At 42.9% G+C, this 22040-nt stretch overlaps 1 protein-coding gene and 1 long non-coding RNA gene across 2 annotated transcripts; one reads left to right on the top strand and one right to left on the bottom strand.

Annotated features, from left to right (window-relative positions):
• Positions 1 to 548: 548 nt before the first annotated feature.
• Positions 549 to 9192, bottom strand: eomesb (eomesodermin homolog b). Its single transcript, XM_069914027.1, has 6 exons — positions 8275 to 9192; positions 4963 to 5117; positions 2463 to 2584; positions 2209 to 2367; positions 2076 to 2137; positions 549 to 1961 (listed from the first exon to the last, which is right to left on the bottom strand). Exons 1-6 carry the CDS (start codon positions 9018 to 9020, stop codon positions 1232 to 1234), a joined length of 1974 nt encoding a protein of 657 aa, XP_069770128.1. The 5' UTR covers positions 9021 to 9192; the 3' UTR covers positions 549 to 1231.
• A 1705-nt stretch (positions 9193 to 10897) lies between these two features.
• LOC138751581 (uncharacterized) lies at positions 10898 to 19444 on the top strand. The gene is made up of 2 exons (XR_011350062.1): positions 10898 to 12560; positions 17619 to 19444. It is a non-coding gene; the product is annotated as an uncharacterized lncRNA (long non-coding RNA).
• Positions 19445 to 22040: the final 2596 nt, after the last annotated feature.

The following is a 22040-nucleotide window of genomic DNA, read 5'->3' on the forward strand; positions in this document are numbered from 1 at the left end:
TTCATTCATTCCCAGCAACGATAAGGCAGGTTATATTGTTGAAACGATATAAATAAATATCTACGTGCCTAGTTATTGAGATTATGCATCTTGACTCCATCCGTGTAAACGACCAGTAGTCAAATACTTAACAGCTTTACAGTGCGTTCTCGTGGGATTTCTCTGGTATAATCGTGGTAATTATTAAAATATTAGGAAATTTTCTGTTATTCCTTGTATGATTTTTAGAATGTACAAGGTGTAAATGACGTCACACATTTTAGTGTTGAGAAATCTCAACATTTACATGCATTCTGATTAATAGAATTTCATTATTTCTGCTGCAGGAATCGTTAGTTTATTTTACAAACAGCAGCAATCTCAGATCAAACCTACTTATTGCGCAGCAAAGTGGATTTGGAGACAGTGCAAGTCAAGTTTTACCCCTGTCTCAATGGCACACATATGCAGGATATTGTACAAAGGTGATAATAGGAAACATGCTTTTTTAAAAAAAATATTTGTTCCAAAGGTAATGACACTTTAAATCACAGCAGCTTCTGAAGAACTTAATTTATATGAGATTTTAATTTCCAAAATTACAATCAAATGGCCACCTGAAGGCTGAATCAACATAACTAATCTGGCAATAAGTTTTTACACAATTCTAATACATAGGAAGTGGCTAAAATTAAGTGCATTAGTTATGCATTTATCAAGACTATACAGGTATATAGTTCCCTACTCACAGCACCCTTTGGAATGTTGAAATCCAGTTTTATTTTATTGCTTTTGAAAAAAAAAGTAATGCTTGAAATGAACTGTTTTTGCTTAATCTGTACACGTTGATAGACTGGATCTTATTAACTGAACTAACACTGCTCATTTCTTTTACATTACACTGTACCTATTCTACAATGGACAATACAGAACAGGACTGTACAGCAAATAAATTAAAATCACATGATAAAAGTCAATCAGGAATTTAAGTTCCATCCCTCCCAAATAAATTCCTTCTAAAATGAATACTCTATATTATGAGATGTAATGTTGAGAACACGATTCGCTAGAATATGTCCATCTTGTTGCTTACAGCATCAGAAAGCTTTGGCACCTTCTTAAAAATTTGATTGCACTGTACAAAGTCTGTTCCTAAAGATGGAAGGAAACTTCAATCTTTTTGGCACACACAAGACCATCTTGACATTTGGCAAATGGATTGGATATGTACATACAAACCACAGGAATACTTCTAAGGGCTGGTGTAGAAAGTATAATAGCCCATTGATTTTGTACCATCTTTGCTATATTCTTTAGGAGCAATTGTCTCACATTTAATTGTTGGGGAGCTTTCAGTGCTGGAGTTGCCAGCTGAGATCCTCCTTCTTTTGCAGGCATTTTCATAGAGTCCTGAGTCAGAATCCATGGATTTGATGGATGATGGGGTTTCAATCCATGGTGAGTTGGCTTCTTCTCTTGACTTTTCCTCAGTAGACAACACTTGGTCTTCTGGGAAAGCAGAAGGGCTTGTTCTAGATGACCATGTTAACCCAGAGGTTATTTTTCTCTGGTACTGGGAACTCCTGGTGCCCCAAGCAAATGTTGGGTCAGGATAGTAGCTTAGAGAATGAGCAGACTGTATGGGCAAAGGTTTGAGGCCATAGGGAAGCAGAGCATTTGTTGCATAATCTGCATCATAAGAAGTAAAGTCCAACCTGTTAGTCCCAGGCTGTTGCACTGAAGTGACAACCCATCTCTGAGGTGGGTTGCATGATTCCTCAGTTTGTTGAGGAGACAGGATGCCACTCGTTTGTGGGACTGTTCGTTCTCCATTGTAGAACCGGGCTGATGGTATGTTGTTGGCAAATTGATCTTGGAAGAAAGGCTGCATGGCATAGCGGGCTCCAGGTACTATTTGATGGGACCGAGGAGAATCTGTGGGTGATGGGGTTAATCGATCATTCTCTGCAGCAGTGAACATACTGAGGAGTTAAAAGAATGGAACAGAACATTGATGAAATGACTGTAATATAGCAAGATATTAAAGGGTATAATTACCTTAATTCAAAGTTCTTATACTGAAAGCATCTACTTACGAATCATAGTTATCTCTAAACCCTTTGGCAAATGGATTGTGATCAATTTTGAGCTGTGTGATCTAATGAAAGGAAAGAAAGCTGTAAATTATGTTACCATCATCAGTTTGGAAATGCAGTAAATTACACTTACATCAGTGTTCTGGTAGGCAGTCACTGCAATGAATTGCGTTTCAGGGAAGGTGTAAGTTTGAGTTTTTGAAGAGTCACTGATATCTTCTGCACCATCTTCATTCACCTCCACTATATGAAGCTGCGGTTGATATTTATGTAAGGACTGCAATACAACCATCTGCATGAATAAAAACATTATTTCTTATTCCCAATATTGTATTGGCCATTATTAACATATCATAAATAGATGTAGCCTGCCTTTTTTTGCCTCACCTGTGTACTATTGTTAGTTGCACCCTTGTTGTTAGTCAGTTTAAGTTTCCCAAAGGAAATCTCTTGTCTCATCCAGTGAGCTCCAGTATTTGGAGATTCAGGGTGGACATAAGCCCTGTTACCTGGAAGAAATAAAGTAAAGTACAATATTGTGAGATACACTTTCATGAAAATGGGTAAGGTTCATTCATGAGAATGTAAGTTTTGTGTCCACTTCAATTTGAAACCTAGATGCCTGTTCTATTGAATTGATTTTTTTTTAAATGAAATTAATTATCTATTAATTTGGTTTAATTTGATCTGTGTAAGTTGTCTAGGAAACAGTTTATATAACATATTTATCAAAACTAGCATATGTTATTTGGTAAGAAGATTCCTTTGAAGGCAAGCCTTTATCATATATATCACTGTATCATTGAATACCCTCACATCCCAAAGAGATCCTTTCCAATCCAATGACACAATTTTAAAGAACCAACTGCCAAGGTTAGGGTAGTGATTATCAAAATGCTATTACATTGACAGTGAACTATGTGTAGTTTGTCTGTTCTCCCCATGACCATAATGGTTTCTGTTGGATGCTCTGGTTTCCTTTCACCCTTCAAAAATGTACAGGGTTTGATTTAACTGGTGCATTTGTGTGAGCCAGTCAGGCTTGTTACCATGCTGAATCTTTAGTTTAGATTAAGAGTTGTGGACTTCATTAAAAATAATACTATTCCTACCATTGGCTAATTTTACCTTTCCTTTGGTAAAATAAACCAGTAGTGACTTGGTCAAAGATCATCAATAGGTATTGGACAAAACTTTTTTCTTAGCTGTCTACTTTAGAGGCAGGGTTGCGGAGAACCAATTTTGAAAAGGGGTCCTATTCAATGTATGTTTAGTCCAGATACCAGCTCAAATTCTGCATGCAGCATTTGTACAGAATAGTTTTTGGAATCTTACATGCAGTTACCATGGGGTATTGCAGATTTACATTGGAAAATCACTCTTCACACATTTATAAAAATAGGGTTACAGAGTACACTTGACCAAACTCCAATGGACAAAATGTAGGTGTGTCCAGTGAATGTGCAACACATGAAAGGTGCAGAGTCTAACACACATAAAATTTTGAATATTGAAATCATCTACAGCACATATTTTTCTAATTTTTGACAAACCAAATTCTTGAACCATTAGAGGAGGGGAACAAAATCTTCCAGTTGTGGAATCTTGAGCAAGCAATGTGCTGCTGAAGGAACTCAGCTGGCCAGGCAGCATTCACATCATGGGAGGTAAACAAGAAAATCTGTAGATGTTAAAAGAGTCTGGTGCAGTACACAACAGTGCTGGAGCATCTCAGCATGTCATGTAGCATCCATAGAAAGCAAAAGGCAGTTGATGTTTGGTGCCTGAGCCCTTCATTGGGAATGTGAAAGATCAGACAGATGCCCCTTGCTCCACCAATTTATTCAGGCATCTGAAATGGTGCAAGAATAATAGGGTGAGCCTCAATATGGACAAGACAAAGAAAACCATTGTGGACTACACAACCAGGGAATGCCACCCTCCACTACATATTAATAGCTCCAGAGTGGAGAGCACCAAGTTCCTGAGTCCACTGATTTAATTAGTCACTAAACACCTCCTCCCTCCACCCCTCCTCCCCCCCCCCACCCTATCGAAGTGATTTATCGGGACCGTTTGTTTAAAGAAGGCTCACAAAATCTTTAATGTCCCCTTACTACCACCCCGCACACACCATCTTCCAGCTACTCCATTCGGGAAGAGATACAGAAGTATTAAAAGCCAAAAACCAGGCTGAGAAACAACTCCCCAAGATTTTACTGTTTATTAATCATATTAATTTAAATATAGATATGACATGCATATATGAATATTAAAGTAATTCTGTGTATAAACGATACATTCTGTTAAATGTATCGTTTTATCTGTATATCTGTTTACACTGCTTTTCCATCGTGGACAGGAGAACGCTGTTTTGTCGGGTTGTGCTGTTGGTTACAACCAGATGATAAATAAAATTGAACTTAGACGTAAAATTAAAGTTTTGAATTTTCCAAAAGGTATTGGCAATTCAAAAGTGATAGACTATCGAGGTTAATTACTAACAGCGATTCTCTGTTCACAGACACCGGCCAGTCTTGAATTTCTTATTTATTTTAGGAGGTGCTTGCTCAGCAGAATTCAAATCTTTTTACCAAATGAAGAAAAACTGCAACAATGGGCAAAGAAATATTCGACTGATCAAGGGATTACATGTAATAAATTGATAGATTTCCCCCTCTAAAAGATGTATTACCCAGAATTACTAACGCGTATCAAGACCAAAAACAAACGGAAATGTAGGGAAATAAGCATTCATAGCTGAAGAATTGTACAACGTTGAGCTTGACGATGAGAGCATAAACTGGCCCTGAAGGTGAAGTCTTTCACTCATCCAATCTCATCAGCAAACAAACTGCGGGTTACAAGATTCACGAACAATGAGTACCTTGAATGTTGTTGTCAGCTTTCCCGCAAGTCACCCACTTTCCTCCTTGAAATCGCCAGTGATTGGGATCGGAGAGCACGATCTCCACAAACACATTGTAATGGGAAGCTGGATTCAGAGCAGAGATATTGAAACTCAGAAAGGGGAACATGCGTCTGCAAAAAATGGAAGCAATAAAAAATAGTGAGTTTGTTCCAGCATGGCACATTATGCAGACCAAAACCGCGGCCGAATCTATGGAAAACCCTCTCCCTGCAAAAGCCCCGATCTCTCTCTCTCTCTCACACACACACAAACTCATAGATGCCGGAAATCTAAACTAAAAACAAAAAATGCTGGACACAGTCAAGCAGATGAAGCAGCATCTAGAGAAAAACCAAAACAGTGAATGTTTCAGGTTGAAGGTCTTTTGTCAAAACCTATGTCAGGAGTGCAACATCCCGAACGTTGAAGGATACAAATTCAATAAAAAGACTTTTCAGCCATTGGGTACAAATAATATATTTGAAATAATTTCTCATCTATTTTGGCTTTTATAGAACACGATACTTGTTAAGCGCGTATTTATTTAAATCGAAGATAAAATTCGTGGGAAGAGCGCGACGGGGTGATTTAATTCTAAATCAAATTCTGATAATTTTTGTAATTTACGGAAAGAAACCATTCCCGGTAGCATTTTAGGTGGGCTCCTCGGTGCACAGATTCCACCTGATGTGATATGAGAGATTTGGAATAAGGATTGGAGCGGCAAATGTGGCATCTAAATAGGTCCGTCTGCTCCACTAACATCGTCTAAGCGCTCGACGACTCATCAGGTGTCATACGGGCACCTGAACTGGGACCAGCCTTCACTTTTAAATATTTTGGGAAATTTAAATACTGATGTGTTAACTTATTTTGCACAATTGACCTTTAAAATATCTTGGAAATGGTTGAGGCTGATTAAATTTGAATTTTAAAACTGTAATATTATCCGTCTGTAGTTAATACAATTTATTAATTCCATCAGTTTATTGGTCTTTCTTTCTACATTTAATTTACTTCAAGAATATAAAATGGTTTCAGACAATAGGTACTGCATTTGGAAACTTAACCTGATTTCTTCAAACCAATTAACACATGCGATGTAACACCGTCCATTGGTAAAATAAAAATGTATTTTACGGGCTGGTGACTTAAAAAAAACTTTAATTGGGGTAAAAAATAACATACTGCAAGCTGCAACTGCATTCTGTGTTAAGGATGATAATCGGGGATATACCACACTCGATTAGCGTTGTACCCCCGTCAGTTGGGAACAGAAAGCGGAGCATCAACTTGAATTTCTAAAGTAATTATATTGTCACACTTTCTTGCTAACAGAAAATGGTCGTTGTGGCAGGTCTGGCCGAGATATCCGGAGATTTCAGCAAGCCCGACTGACATGCGGAGAAAGTTATTGCACTCGCAGAGGCGCTAATTAAAACCGAGCGGAGTCAGAAGAAAACATCGGGATTTAATGATTTTAAATTGGATGCCTGAAAAGCGATCGGACGTGGAGTGGTTTGTCAAAACTGTAAAATGTCCCGACATTTTTGTAAACTGTAGTGTCAAAACAGTCCACATTGTAAGGAGAGCACACAAAAAAATAATTGACCAAATATGTACAGTGATCTGCAGTAGAGGTTAACACTTTACAGGAGACAGGAATAAATAGCATCACAGAGAGTTGTTAACATAAAAGCCAGAGGGTACAGTTATCACGGTCACACGTTGTCATTGAGAATATAAATTATAAACCATTGAAAGGTGTTGGGAATTTCCTCCTTACGCGAACGTAACCAAAAGGTCATCCAAGAGAAGGAGAGAGAAAGAGAGGGGGGGGGGGGGCAAGAGAAGGAGAGAGAAAGAGGGGGGGGGGGGGGGGAGACACACGACCCAGTAAAAGACGTGATCTTCCACATTGCAATTTCTCACCAATGATGTCTATCAAACTTTTGAGAATCACCTGCATTGGGGAATCTCGTTGCGCAATATTTCACGGATGTAGTTTTGTTTTAAAACATAAATATTCTCTTCTGTCGTCGCCATCTCGCAAACAAATCTTGTTGCTAATTAATTTAATTGATTGGCGTAGAAAATAACTGATCTCGGACACTTGCTATCGTGTGGCATTTGCCATTTTCTTGGGAGTACTTTTCGGGGAAAGTGCAGCAGATTCTTAAACCCAAAACGGATACACGAAATGCCACTTGTAAAATTACAATAAAGTTTTCATTTTCAACAACATTGACACGACTAAACCCAATTTCGAACTAGAATTTATTCGCCAACGAGGATTGATATTATAAAACCCGTTACAGTGGCAGTTGGAGAAACCTCCCAAATCTCATGCAACCTAACACTCCGAAATAAGAAATAGGCCACTGTATTGACGCCTTGAGGGTTACATTTTGAAATAACTTGCCATTCAAATCCAAATTCACACCAGGGACCCACACCTTTTAAATGTGAATCGCTCCTTCCCTCAGAAGAGCGATGGCATTATACCCGCGTTAGCACATACTCATGATAAGATGGGTGAAACAAGTCTTGCATCTACGTATGATCTGACATGTCTTATTTCTCTTTTGAAACAATGAATGACAATCACAAGAAAGGTCCAGCCCCATTAAAAGATATAAAATGCAGTTGCTGGCTGGCATCAATTGAACCTGCATTTTTACAGACGCATATAGAACTCTCCGAAAAAATGCGATTTGTTCTCCAAAGCTCGAGTACAGCCGAATGGTCAGAAGGTGACTTCTACACAATCTCGAGGATTTCTCCTCTGGGGTGTCGGGCAGGCAGTCAGGGTGCTCGACTCGAAACGTGAACTGTTTCTTTTTCCACCGATAGTGCCTGAACGGCTGAGCGTTGCCAGTATCGTTTGTTTCACCAACCATATCATGACATACATTCTGGAATGGAGCACCTTCCTTTGGATTCAAGTCCATTATTTGGGGTAAAGCTGTATCGTAAAGTTACATGATTTTGGTCATGCTTAATATAAGGACTATAAAAACACATCCTATCTAGAACCTGGTTCTGTAGTCACTTGAAGCACCATCATCAGACCTGTGCGTAACCAGGTCCACGTTACAGAAATTCCCACAAGACCCTGCCTTGAACGAATGCATTCGTTCCTTTAACTGCTGGTAAAATTCAGGATACATCGCAGAACTACACCAGACAGATTACGTCAAAACCTACCAGATGCCCTACAAGGGGCAGAATAAACGCCAACGCAATCGTGGAACACGTTTTATTTCATTGAAAAGGCTCGAGACATACCTGCCCTGTTTGGTGATGATCATCTCGGTCTGGTGTCGGTGAAATTTGAGCCAGAGCGCCCGGTTGCAGAGGTACACCTGTGCTCGGGTCGGGTGTGGGATACTCGATTGATACTGGGAATACAGGGGGCCACTCTGGTAACCGTGAGCATACTGAGAGCGTCCTGACCCTGGGTACGTTGGATATGCAGACGGAGGGAAAGCCTGGGCTCCGGCCGGGGTCAAGATGGGGTTGTAAGCGCCGTTCGACAGCACGGAATGATGACCCAGGTATCTGCTGGCGCCATTCACGGGGAACGCCGGCGGGTGCTGAGCTGCGTAAGGGAACAGGGCGCTTGCAGTGGAGCCGGCTTGCTGTGGTTGCTGTGACTGCTGCTGATGTCCCGGGCTCACGTTCTGAGGGCCCACGGGCGACAGGAAATATCTCTCGGCTCCCAGGCCGTCCAAACTGTAGCGAACTTCTGCCAAGTCCTCGTCCGCCGCCGCCGGGGAGTTCTTAGCCCGTTCCCCCGTTGCCGCGCCTTTAGCCGGGGTGAAAGCGTTGCTCTCGTTCTCGGTCAGCATATTGGCACTGGCGAATTTCTTGGGGAGCTCGCCGTTCTCCTGCACAGACTCACTTCGGGCAGTGTCCGCGAATTCAAGGTGCGAGGACGCCGGGCTTCGGCTGTCTGGGGAAACTGACAAGCTGTAGAAAGTCTTGGGCAAGCTAGCAGCAGAAGGGAAGCATCGCTCTGCTAACTGCATCATGAGTGCAACCTCCTCCTCCTCTCATCAATCCTCACCTATAGGCGAAAGGAAGTGTCCAAGATCTCTTTTCTTAGCAAAGAGATAGCTCTAGCTCTGCAGCTACATACCACAATCGTACGGCCAGCCTGCAATGCGTTGGAGTTGAGATTTTGCAGCTGCTTTGCAGCCTCCCTTGACCCCACGCCACGTTCACACCCGCCCCCTCCGTGATCACAGTCCCGCCTCCACCAGCTAAACGCCCATTGGTGTTTAAAATTCGCTGTGGGCGTGGCACGGAGCTTCTGCCGATGACAATTGGTCAAAAGGCTTTCGGTGCCAGGCGATTGGGAGATCCCGCTCCCTCCACTGATCCTGGGCTCTGATTGGTAATCTATTCATCCCATTAGACCCGAAGGGGAAGACGAACAGATTCCTTGATCTTTTCTCCTCAACAAAACGGAATGAGAAAGCGACCAGTTCCATCCATCTCATGCCAAGGAAAATAAAACATCATCTCCACCAATTTATTCACACCTTTTTCTCAAATATTTAATGGGCCAGCTCTTCACCGGTTTACTGCAATTTTTGCAAGTGCCTTTGCGGATTGAATTGGTGTTGGTTTGAAAAATCCCAGACCTTTCCGAAGAAAAACCAATTCTAAGGTTTTGCATTTGAACGTGACGAAGTAGGACGATTGTCTTTGGTTCGTTATTTTGCTTCTTCGGATGAATGCGGAAGGTTGATTTGAACGCGTACAGACTGTGTGTCATTGTTTATTTATATGAAAGTGCCAGACATTTATTTTTCACCTTGTATATTCAAGGTAGACAACCCCACCAGGCCAACTCACTTTGCATATGGAATGTGAAGTCATTGTCACGAACGAGAAGCAGAAATGGAACCCTTTTTCTTCACCCATTGCTGTGAAACCACCGGATGAATCTGGTCGGTTGCATTTGTTGAAATGGAACTGAAATTCTCGGACGCCAAAATGGACTTTACGGTGACCTCGAAGCATTTGATAACCAGAGTCAAATTCGTGGAGATTTTCCCAAGCGTTTGAATGTCCAAAGCCCTCGGCTTGGAAACTTACATTTGTGCAATTTCCTGATTTCCCCCCATCTTTCGTTTATTTGCTTTCATTCTCTCTGTCTGCCTTTCAACTGAATAACCAGAAAAGAGGAAAGTTCATCGCTATCCCTTTACTTTTTTGTCCACTTCTTTCCCATCCGCCGAAACTTTTACGATTTATTCTTTTACAGCGCGATCAGTCAACTTTCAGCACGATGACCCACCGCACTTTGCAACTGCCGTGATCCAGCCTGATCACATGAACCATTTCTACGGTGGAGCTCCTGCCGAATACGTCGGAGATCACAGAAAAGCTTTCGATTCCAACCCATATTCCTTTACAGGCTTTATTTAACTTGGCGGCGACATTTAACAGATGGCGGTAGCTTTTCTTTGGCAATAAATGTCGATTTCGCAATTCGTCAGTTTTAGGACAACGAATCTTACATTTCGAACTTAATACGATCCCAAACCAGCGCGCACGCACCAGAAATGATCGCGGCGAATGCATTGGATGCGGGAGTCCCATGAGAAAAATGTCATACCCACCGGGTCTCCGTCTCCATGCAGGATAAAAACGGCCAATTATTTTTCTGTCTGAGGGAGTCTGTGATGTACTGGAGTATGACAGCTCGGCGCGGAGAGACAACATCATCAAAACAGCTGTTAAACAGACTGAATATTGGATGATCAGAACCTTGACATCAGGCTTCTTTCTACCTGTGAAGTGTAAAAAAAGGAAGTCGCATCTTGACGCCAGATCACTGAAAATAATAATGTTCTGATCTACAAGCGGGGTGGGGGGGGGGAGGAGAGAGAGAGAGAGAGAGAGAGAGAGAGAGAGTGCTATAGTTTTCTAAATACAATTTATTGTCCATGCTGTTTATTGCACCAGGCACAGACGGTGCTTGGAATTGATCTCATCTTAAGAAGCAAATTTTCCGACTGCAGAAAGATCGCACTTCCACAGGTTTCCTCTTTCCTGCTCTATAAGTGAAGTCTGCCCCTCATTTTGATCAAGACAGCTCGTAAAAATTTCTAGTCCTCGCCTTTCCCCACTTGTCTTAATACCCACACGTTGAAGAAATTGTCTGTTTTTAAGTTTGCACCTAGAGCTGACTGAACCATTCTGGCCCTCAACGTCCTTTTCCATTCTGCTCATCCAAATGATAGCGTTCGCCTTTCCTTCCCGAAGATGCTGAGTTTCTTCAGCAGTTTGTTTGTTTTACTTCAAATTTACAAAAAAAAACAGTGAGGAATTTCACTGGCGCTTCATTTGCAGGTAATGGGGTTCTTGCTACACCTGCAACAGAATCGCAGCGAAGGAATAAAAGCCATTCGCCACGAGACTGTCTGTTATGATCTTCTTCTCCAGAGAGAAGAAGTGGGAAGAAGAGCGGGATATTTATTTTTGACTCTCCCCCCCCCCCCCACCCCCGCATTAAGGGGGTTGTGCACCTACCCGCCTTTGTTGGAAATTCCTTGCTTGCTTTTAAAAAATCTAGACATACAGCACGGTAACAGGCCTTTCGGCCCACATGCTCGTTCTGCCCAATTACACCCAACTTTTGAAAGGTGGGAGGAAACCGGAGCCCCGGAGGAAACCCACTCAGTGGATGTACAAACTCCTAACGAACAGAGCCAGTAGCTGCTGCTGTAACATCGTGGCGCGAACCGCTACGCTAAACCCTGAGCCACACTAATCCACTAAATTCTAACGATCCCGTTGGAATCTGTTTCTTCAGCCAGAGGAAAGAGGAAGTTCGCTATCTTTTGCCGAATAGGGAGATCCTAATTTCATTCCTAACTGTTATAGATAGAGAATTTAGGTTAAAATGGCTTAAGTTAAAATGTGATGATTAATCATAAAAAGGGAAGCCAGAACGGACAGGGAGCTTACTAGCAGCCAAGGACAAAAAGTTCAGCTGGATATGTTTTTTTTAAACATATCTTTTCATGGTCATAGTGAGAGACATGCAGGAGACAAAAGATTGATAAGAAGGGTGAGAAACAGAATTTAGTGTATGTAGAGTTCGCAGCGTACGTAACGAACGTGATAATTAAAAATGCAGTTGTACTTAGAATGCTTTTGCAATACTAACCAATTAAAACAGTATTAATAAGAAGGGGAAGGGCAAACAACAAGGGTATAAAAATCAATGCACTGTATGTATCGGGGCTTAACTGGTGAGAAGCCAGTTGAGTCCAACTCTGCAGACTTGTAAATAAAGCTTGTGGTGTCATCAGTTTTAAAGAGACTCATGTGTGAGAAGTTTTATTTCTGACAATTGGGGGCTCGTCCGGGATCTACACTCCGGCCGTGAGGGGAGGCGAGAAGAGGGACATCGGAGGTGGTGCACCCCGCTGAGTTCAGCGGCTCCTAGTCCCTTGCTCGTCGCTTCGGGCGGCTTGAGCGAGTGGTATCCGGACAAGGTGACACGACAAGACGGAGAGGAGAAGGGTGACGGTTCAATCCCCGAGAAGACACCGGTAAGTGACGACTTACGATTGTGGTGTGGGGATTGGGTAACAGGTGTAACGGGATACACCTGTTTGGATAAAAAAAAACCTAACGTAATAGATCAGGTATAGAGCTTTTGTCGTGGCGTGAGGACCCTGTCGTGGGACTCTAGGATAGACCCCAGGGAAACCTCGGCGGTAACCGAAGGAGGGACAGCACCTCCGACGAAGTGCCGAGAAGAGAGGGGTCGACCCCAGGGAAACCTCAGCGGTAACCGAAGGAGGGACAGTACCTCCGACGAGGCGTCTGAGAAGAAGGGAGTAGGGTCCAGAACGAGAGGGTCCTCAGCAACGATAAACGGATCTAGGTGGGAAAATGGGAGGATCAAAATCTAAGGGCACGTCTGAAAATTCAGGACAATTCCTGGGAGTTCCCCTTGACAGCCCTTTGGGGTGAATGTTTGAAAATTGGGATAGTAAAAGATATCGAGACAAAAACAAGAAAAAGATGGTTCAATATTGTCTCCTTTGGTCGAAACAACCTATTAAAGGTTCCTCGGTCTGGTGGCCGAAATTTGGATCTGATGAGGATTGGTTTAGACAAGCATTAAACATATATGTAAATTCGAGACCAAAGGTGAATCAAGAAGAGTCAGCGTATGCATTTTGTTGGGTTCCCTGGCCAGGATCCTTAACAAAATGTTTTAAATTGAGGGTAGCGGGAGAAAAGAAGTGGGAACCTCTGGACAACCTTCCCCCTCCTTATATTCCCCCGGTGCCTACTGCGCCCGAGGAAAGCTCATTACCGGAGGGGAAAGATGATGAATCTGATTGCCCCGAAAGGGGCCGGGAAAAAAAGAATGAATTAAGGGAGTCAGACCCTAAATTTCCACCGGTGAACCGACCCTGGACAAGATCCCAGACTGGTCCAGGACCATCAAAGTTTTCAGTAAGCCTAAATCCCCTGAGGGAAGTTCCTATGGGAGGACCGGGAGGGGGAACGGGATATGTGAATGTTCCCCTAACTAGTACAGAGGTGCGGGGATTTAAGAAAGAAATGAAAAAGTTATTGGAAGATCCTATAGGACTGGCCGAACAGCTCGACCAATTCCTGGGACCAAACACATATACGTGGGAAGAGATGCAGGCAATAATGGGAACATTATTCTCACCCCAGGAGAGGCAGATGATTCGACGGGCTGCCCTCCTCATGTGGGAATATGAACTACCTGGGGACCCCAGACCCCATGAACAAAAATATCCCTTAAATGAACCCAGGTGGGACAAATGAACACCCGAGGGATTGGCAAGTATGAGACAATATAGAGAGTGGACAATTAAAGGGATACGGGAGGCTGTGCCAAAGGGTCACAATTTCACCAAGGCATTTGGGAACCACCAGGGGAAAGACGAGTCCCCTACTGATTTCTTGGAGAGGGTGAGAAAGAATGTCCAACAGTATGCGGGCGTGGACCCTAGTACACCAATGGGTGAACAGCTTATTCGAATTGAATTTGTTTCCAAATCATGGCAGGACATTAGAAAGAAACTAGAAAAGGAGGAGGACTGGAGCGAAAAACCCCTAAGCGACCTGTTAAAAAAGGTGCAAAAAGTATATGTGCAGAGAGAAGAAGAAGATCAAAAGAGGGCGACAAAGGTTATGGTACAGACTATCCGACAGATGAATGCCGAATCCAGAGGGGAAAGAAAACAAAACCTTCCTCTAAACAATCCAAGATATCCAAGAGAGGGAAGACCCCGGAGGTTCGTTAAGTGCTATTACTGCAATGAGGAAGGACACTTTAAGAGGGAATGCCCCTGATACAAGAGGGAATTGCGTGCCCTCGAACTTATGGAAGAAGATTAGGGGGGTCAGGGGTTCCAAATGTTGGGGACCAAGTATAAGAGGGAACCCCTGGTAAAACTAAAAATTGGTCCCAAGGGAGAAGAGGTGGTGTTTATGGTGGACACAGGAGCGGAACGAAGTAGTGTAATAACTGTGCCAATCGGGACTGAACCTGTAAAAAGTAATTTGAAAATTTCTGGGATAGAAGGGGCTCCCAGAATGGTATCAATAATTCCCCAAGTAACAGTGAAACTGAAAGAAAGAGAAGGGGTACAAGACCTCTTGTTGTTACCGTCGACTGGATTTAACCTCCTAGGAAGGGACTTACAGGCTCTCCTAGGTTTGGGTGCTCTCCCTGTGGACGGAGAAGTGCGAGTCCACCTCTGTGCTCTAAAGGAAGAGGATGAACGGCAGATTGACGAGAGAGTCTGGTATAAGGAGGGAAATCGAGGAGGTCTGGACATCCCACCTTTACATGTCACATTAATACCAGGTCATCAGCCGGTAAGGAAACGTCAGTATCCTATTTCTTTGGAAGGGAGAAAAGGGCTACAGCCGGTAATTGAGACTCTAATACGAGACGGACTATTAGAAGAATGCATGTCACCTTATAACACCCCTATACTCCCAGTGAAAAAGTCAGATGGATCCTATCGCCTAGTTCAGGATCTAAGAAGTTTGAATGCTATTGTTCAGACCCGCCACCCAGTGGTGCCTAATCCCTATACTATTATGAGTCGGATTCCCCCAGACCATGAGTGGTTTAGTGTTATCGACTTGAAGGATGCCTTCTGGACGTGTCCATTAGAAGAGGAAAGTAGAGATATGTTCGCGTTTGAATGGGAAAATCCATGGACAGGTAGACGGAGACAGCTTCGGTGGACTGTATTGCCCCAAGGGTTCACTGAATCTCCGAACCTGTTTGGACAAATGCTAGAACAAATCCTGGCGGACTATCCACAATCTGATGATTCCCAACTAATGCAGTATGTGGACGATTTACTATTATCAGGACCCAAGGAACAAGAAATGAGGGGAGATACAATTAGACTCTTGAATTATCTGGGGAAAAAGGGTCTACGGGTGTCCAGGAACAAGTTACAGTTCGTTGAGAGAACTGTGGTATATCTGGGACACCAGATAAGTAAAGGACAGAAACGGATTACCCCTGAACGGATTGCGGGAATCACTAGAATGCCATTACCCCGTAATAAGAAGGAAATAAGACAATTCCTGGGACTCTTAGGTTACTGTAGGTTATGGATAGAGGACTACTCAGCGTTGGTGAAGTTTATGTATGAAAAGCTGACAAATGAAAATGAATATCGATTGAAATGGATCCAGGAGGAGGAGGGATGGTTTGAGGACTTGAAGCATCGCCTGACATGAGCCCTGGTACTCACTCTGCCCTCTTTAAAACAGCCCTTCCAGCTATTTGTCACTCATAACCAAGGAACAGCTGTGGGAGTTTTAACACAGGAAAAAGGCGGTCAGCGACACCCAGTGGCTTTCCTTTCCAAAATGATGGACCCAGTGTCTCGCGGATGGCCGACGTGTATCCAGGGAGTAGCGGCTGCTGCTCTGTTGGTAGAGGAAGCACATAAACTTACTTTTGGAGGAAAGATGACTGTGTACACCTCCCATTCTGTGAGTGTTTTATTAACACAAACTGCCCATCGATGGCTGACTGATGCTCGCATATTAAAGTATGAAACCATTTTAATGGTTGGAGAAGATCTACAGTTTGCAAAGATTAATAGCTGCAACCCAGCTCAGTTTTTATACGGCAGTGAAACAGAGAGAGGTGGAGCACGACTGTGTCGAGTTGACGGATCTTCAGACCAAGACCCGAGAAGACCTTTGCGATACTCCTCTGGGAGAAGGATATGAATTCTACATTGACGGCTCCGCCAGATGTGTTGACGGAATGAGAAGAAGTGGGTATGCTATAATAGAAGGAAATACTTGGAAAGTAGTAGAATCCACGAGACTACCCGGAAGCTGGTCAGCACAGTCCTGTGAACTATATGCCTTGCAGAGAGCCCTCAGAATACTGGCAGAGAAAACTGGAACGATTTACACTGATTCCAAATACGCATACGGGGTAGTGCATACCTTTGGTAAGATCTGGAAGGAGCATGGTCTAATTACATCAAGAGGAAAGGAATTGGCACACGAACAGATGATTACTCTGACTTTAGAAGCCTTGACATTACCCCAGGAAATAGCAGTGGTCTACATACCAGGCCATCAGAGGGGAGATACCCCGACAGCAATTGGAAACAGACTGGCTGATGAAGAAGCCAAAAGGGCAGCCATGCAACAAGAAGTCCGTTTGCTGACCTTAATCCCAATAAGACAAGGCATAAAGAAGGCTCCCATTTTCACTGCTAAGGAAGAAAAGGACATGGCTCAGCTGGGCGCAAGCCAGCTGCCTGATGGAACATGGAAGACACCAGATGGAAGAATGGTTCTAAATAAAGAAATAACTCGCAATATTTTAAAACACCTGCATCATCAGAGCCACTGGGGCACCCAAGCCTTATGTGACACAGTGCTTCGAGAATATGTGTGTAAGGGAATCTACACCTTGGCCCAACAGGAGGTTCAGAACTGTCACCTATGCACAAAAATTAATAAGAAGGTAATGAGGACAGGGACCATGGGAGGTCAACCATTAGCCATACGCCCTTTTCAAAGTATCCAGATCGACTTCACAGAGTTACCTCAAGTCCAAAGATGGAAGTATCTGTTGGTGGTAATAGATCACTTTACCCGATGGGTGGAAGCCTTCCCAACAGTAAATGCTACAGCCTCTACAGTAGCTCGCCTCCTCCTAGAGCAGATAATCCCCAGATATGGTATAATGGATTCTATAGACTCAGACAGGGGTCCACATTTTTGTTCAAAAATCCAGCAATTGATTTGTAATGCATTACAGGTCTCTTGGAAATTGCATACCCCTTGGCATCCACAAAGCTCAGGGAGGGTTGAACGTATGAATGGAACCCTAAAAATGCAATTTACAAAATTAATGGTGGAAACTAAAATGCCTTGGATAAAGTGTCTGCCCCTGGCTTTATTGAGAATTCGTACTGCCCCACGAAAAGATGTAGGGTTGTCCCCTTATGAAATGATGTTTGGGCTTCCCTTCTAGAGTACAGTTGAGGGGTGTCCCACCTTGGGGGAAGGGGATATATTTGTTAGGAACTATTTACAGGCACTGTCACGCTCTCTTACAGATTTACGAAAGAGAGGACTATTGGCACAAACAACGCCTCTAGACTTTTCTTTACACAAAGTGGAACCAGGAGACTGGATTCTCATCAAGACCTGGAAAACTGAAAAACTCCAGCCCCAGTGGGAAGGTCCATACCAAGTTCTCTTAACTACAGAGGCTGCAGCACGAACAAGAGAGAAGGGGTGGACGCACGCATCCAGATTTAAGGGACCTGTAGAGGCGCCTCAGGACCCTGATACGAACTCAGATTGGACTTGTGGTCCTGGAGAAAAACCTCTTACCTTGCGATTTCGCAGAAAGACTTGATTCACAATGTTATTATTATGTTCTTTGATTTTTCTTAGTTTGCCTATGTCTTTATCAGGTGTGAAATGTAAGAAATGCAGAGACACAGTGGTCCTGTTTCAGGACCGCACTTGGGGAAGAAAGGAGGGTAATTTTATTTCCCATACCTCAGTTCCTGAGAAATGCTGGGCAGAAAATACCACTCCTTTCCCTCTTAACGGTTGGAAGGGTGACTCAGGCCCACCATGCCCTGATGGACTCTGGTTTTGCATACACCAGCGTACTGTTCCAATAAGAAATTCCACTCCACACTTGGAGAATTTTTCCTCCTACCCCACGATCACGGTCATAAATTAGGAGTGAAGATTTTTGATAGATTACACCGTCAGCCCCGCTCTAGCACGGTACATTTGGGACAATGGGGAGATGATTGGCCTCCAGAACGCATAATTCAATATTATGGTCCCGCTACATGGGCTCAAGATGGATCCTGGGGTTATCGTACTCCTATTTATATGTTAAATCGCATTATTCGCTTGCAAGCAGTCCTTGAAATTGTTACAAATCAAACAGCTCTAGCCCTGCAATTACTTGCATCCCAGCAAGGTCAAATGCGCTCTGCTATATATCAGAACCGTCTGGCCCTAGACTATCTCCTAGCCACAGAAGGAGGTGTATGTGGAAAGCTTAATTTGACTAACTGCTGCTTACAGATTGATGATAATGGCCAAGCCATTCGAAAAATCGCTGATAATATTCGTACTTTGTCCCATGTACCGGTTCAAACCTGGCATCCTTTTGCAAAATTAAATTGGATGGACAAATGGTTTGGAGGAACCTGGTGGCGTACCTTATTGTGGGTCATCGGAGGTATTTTATTCCTCCTACTTGTTTTGCCCTGTATTATTCCCTGTCTACGCAGCCTGGTGATTTCCATGGTCCAACAGGCTATGCAACCAGGGGAACTGGGAGACCCCGTTAGAATTTTACTTCAGCACGAAATTAATTTATCATGAGACGTTTCTCTTCCCCGAGTTAAAATCCCCATTCATATATATATAATACACACATTTTAAAGAGAGAAAGGGGTGGATTGTTATAGATAGAGAATTTAGGTTAAAATGGCTTAAGTTAAAATGTGATGATTAATCATAAAAAGGGAAGCCAGAACGGACAGGGAGCTTACTAGCAGCCAAGGACAAAAAGTTCAGCTGGATATGTTTTTTTTAAACATATCTTTTCATGGTCATAGTGAGAGACATGCAGGAGACAAAAGATTGATAAGAAGGGTGAGAAACAGAATTTAGTGTATGTAGAGTTCGCAGCGTACGTAACGAACGTGATAATTAAAAATGCAGTTGTACTTAGAATGCTTTTGCAATACTAACCAATTAAAACAGTATTAATAAGAAGGGGAAGGGCAAACAACAAGGGCATAAAAATCAATGCACTGTGTGTATCGGGGCTTAACTGGTGAGAAGCCAGTTGAGTCCAACTCTGCAGACTTGTAAATAAAGCTTGTCGTGTCATCAGTTTTAAAGAGACTCATGTGTGAGAAGTTTTATTTCTGACACTAACGATCTTGTTCCAATTGTGAACCTATCCAACAATCCATTACTTCCCCAAGCACGCTCAGAATTTTCTATTTTATTTCAGATTTTCAGCATCTACGTTGTAAAAAAAGAGGGTGTTTATTATATTTCTCATTCTCTTAGAGGTTAGGATGGCTTGCTTCCACACCAGTCCATGGCTTCTGAAAATAAAAGCAGAAAATGCTGGGAAACACAAAGGAACCGAGTTCATATATATGATGGTGGTTGATCTGAAACATAATACTCTTTTCATTGATGCAGCCTGGCCTTTTGAGTGTTTTCACAACTTTCTGTGTTATTTCAGAAATCCAGCATCTGTGGATTGTTTTATTTCCATTTTCTGGATTCTGCAATCAAAGTGATCTGTAGATTCACAGATGGGGCAGGAGATGCTTGACAGTTTAGGTGTTTTTTTTCTACAAATCTTTATGTATGGTCTTTGTGTCTTCTTGTACAGCCTTAGTTTTTCAGAGAGTCAGAGAAATGTAGTTTTGAAATAGTATCTGTGGTCCACCTAGTTCACTAATTTTACGTTAATCTATTTTTTATTCTACCCACATTCTTATCTTCATCAATAAGCCTGACTGGAAAATATACTATACTCTGAAATCTATCGTAGCAAGCAATTTCCAGAAGAATAGAGAAAATGTTTCAAGGATGTTGTGAAAGGTTCCAAAAAAAATAGTCACTAGTCCATTACTACTCAAATTGGGGACAGAGCGCCTGTGAAAGGAATGATCCTTCAGGAGAGCATGTAAGGCCAAGCAAAAACAGCAAATGAACACAGTATCCCCCACACAATCATCAAACAATTCTTGCCCTATCTGTGGCAGAGTCTGCAGATCCCACAGAGGACTCGGCAGCAACTTCCGAATCCATAGAACTGAACTGGAAGCAAGTCATATTCAATCATTGATTTCCTGAGATAACATTTCAACTACAAGTCCAAGGCCCTACTTCTTATGTATGGATTGTAGCCTCATTTATAACCTTTAATTGGATCACTCAGGTTTCCATCATTCTTCCATGTATCTTATACCGACTCCTGTCACTGTTTTTCTATAAATTTATAATCTTTTAATTTCTCCCACCAATTACTGTTTTTTTTAATGTGATCCATTATTTTGCTTGTTTACATTCAAAAGTGACGACTTTTAATGTGTCCACAGGTTACACAGTGCAAATAAGTGGAGCAGAAAGAAAACTTCAAAGTTCAGATTTTTTGCCAGAGTACATACTACATATTTCTATATATCTGTGGTGCATAAACTGTACTCAAGGAAAGATACTTATGCATAAGAGAGACATGTAACTTAAGAAAAAATATAAGCAAACTGACTGTACAGTACAAATACAAATAAATATTCAGTTGTAGCGGCCTCTTGCAGCCCCCTCAGGGTGCCTCACAAAATGAAGGACGAATGCGATGATCCAGCAGGATACACTAGGCCTACAGCACTGCCCTTCAATGACCACAACTAAAGGAGCCTAACTGGCCTATCAAGGAAAGAGATTCACAAATGCACCAATCAGCGCTGAGGCTTTGACCACGCCCCTCAGTTTGAGAATAAAAGCAGGGCTGTCATTCTTTCTGGGAGCAGTGTGTTCTTTCTGAGCTAACCTGCATAGAGCTATGATCTCTCCTGCGCTATAGGCTCCACAGAGCCATAGCTTGTAGCAGCTAGCTACACAGTAATAAATAATATGCAAAGTAACACTGGCATCTTACTGGCCGAGATGTTGCTGCGACTGCCGCGACTAATTAGTTGTGGCAACTCAGGTGATTCGGGAGCCCAAAAAAGTGGCTTGCGCTCTCACCAAGGCGATGCCAGGGTGACGTCTGAGACGTTTCCGAGACATCTCCGCAACGTCTCCAGGCAAGGTGACAACCAATTGGCCTGGCAGTCGTGGCGACGTCTCTGTGACGTCTTCGCAGTTGCGGCAATGTCTCCGCGACGTCTCCGGTAGTTGCTGTGATGTCTCCAGCAGTTGCTGTGACATCACAGAGACTAATTTTGTCCGCGACTGGGGTGATGTCTCCGCGACGTCGCCGCAATGTCTCCTCAATCTCCTTTATCTCCACCAGGACGTGGAGATGTCTCCCCAGTCGCGGACAAAATTAGTCTCTGCGACGTCTCTGAGACCTGCTGGAGACTGGAAAAAGTCTCCAAAAAATTCGAGCATGTTTGAATTTCCTGTGACTCCCTGGAGACCTGGCTAGTCTCCATGAGACGTTGCAGAGACATCTCCGGAACCAGCAGAGACTCGAGTCGCCACCAGGTCGCCACCTAGTCTCCAGGCCAATGAGATAGGCCCTTAAGAGTCGACAAATAAGTCTCTGTTTGAGTTTGTTGTTTAGGAATTTGATGGTGGAGGGATAGCAACTGTTTCTGAACCTGGTGGCATGAGTCTTGTGGCACCTATGAGTCTTTCCTGATGATACCAGCAGTGAGAACAGAACATGCCCTGGGTGTTGTGAACATTTTTTTAAAAATTTTTTATTTTTCACACCATAAATCACATTAGCCATGATATACACTTTTTCT

Source organism: Narcine bancroftii, chromosome 1 (genome assembly GCF_036971445.1).
Source record: "Narcine bancroftii isolate sNarBan1 chromosome 1, sNarBan1.hap1, whole genome shotgun sequence".
Lineage (NCBI taxonomy): Eukaryota > Metazoa > Chordata > Chondrichthyes > Torpediniformes > Narcinidae > Narcine > Narcine bancroftii.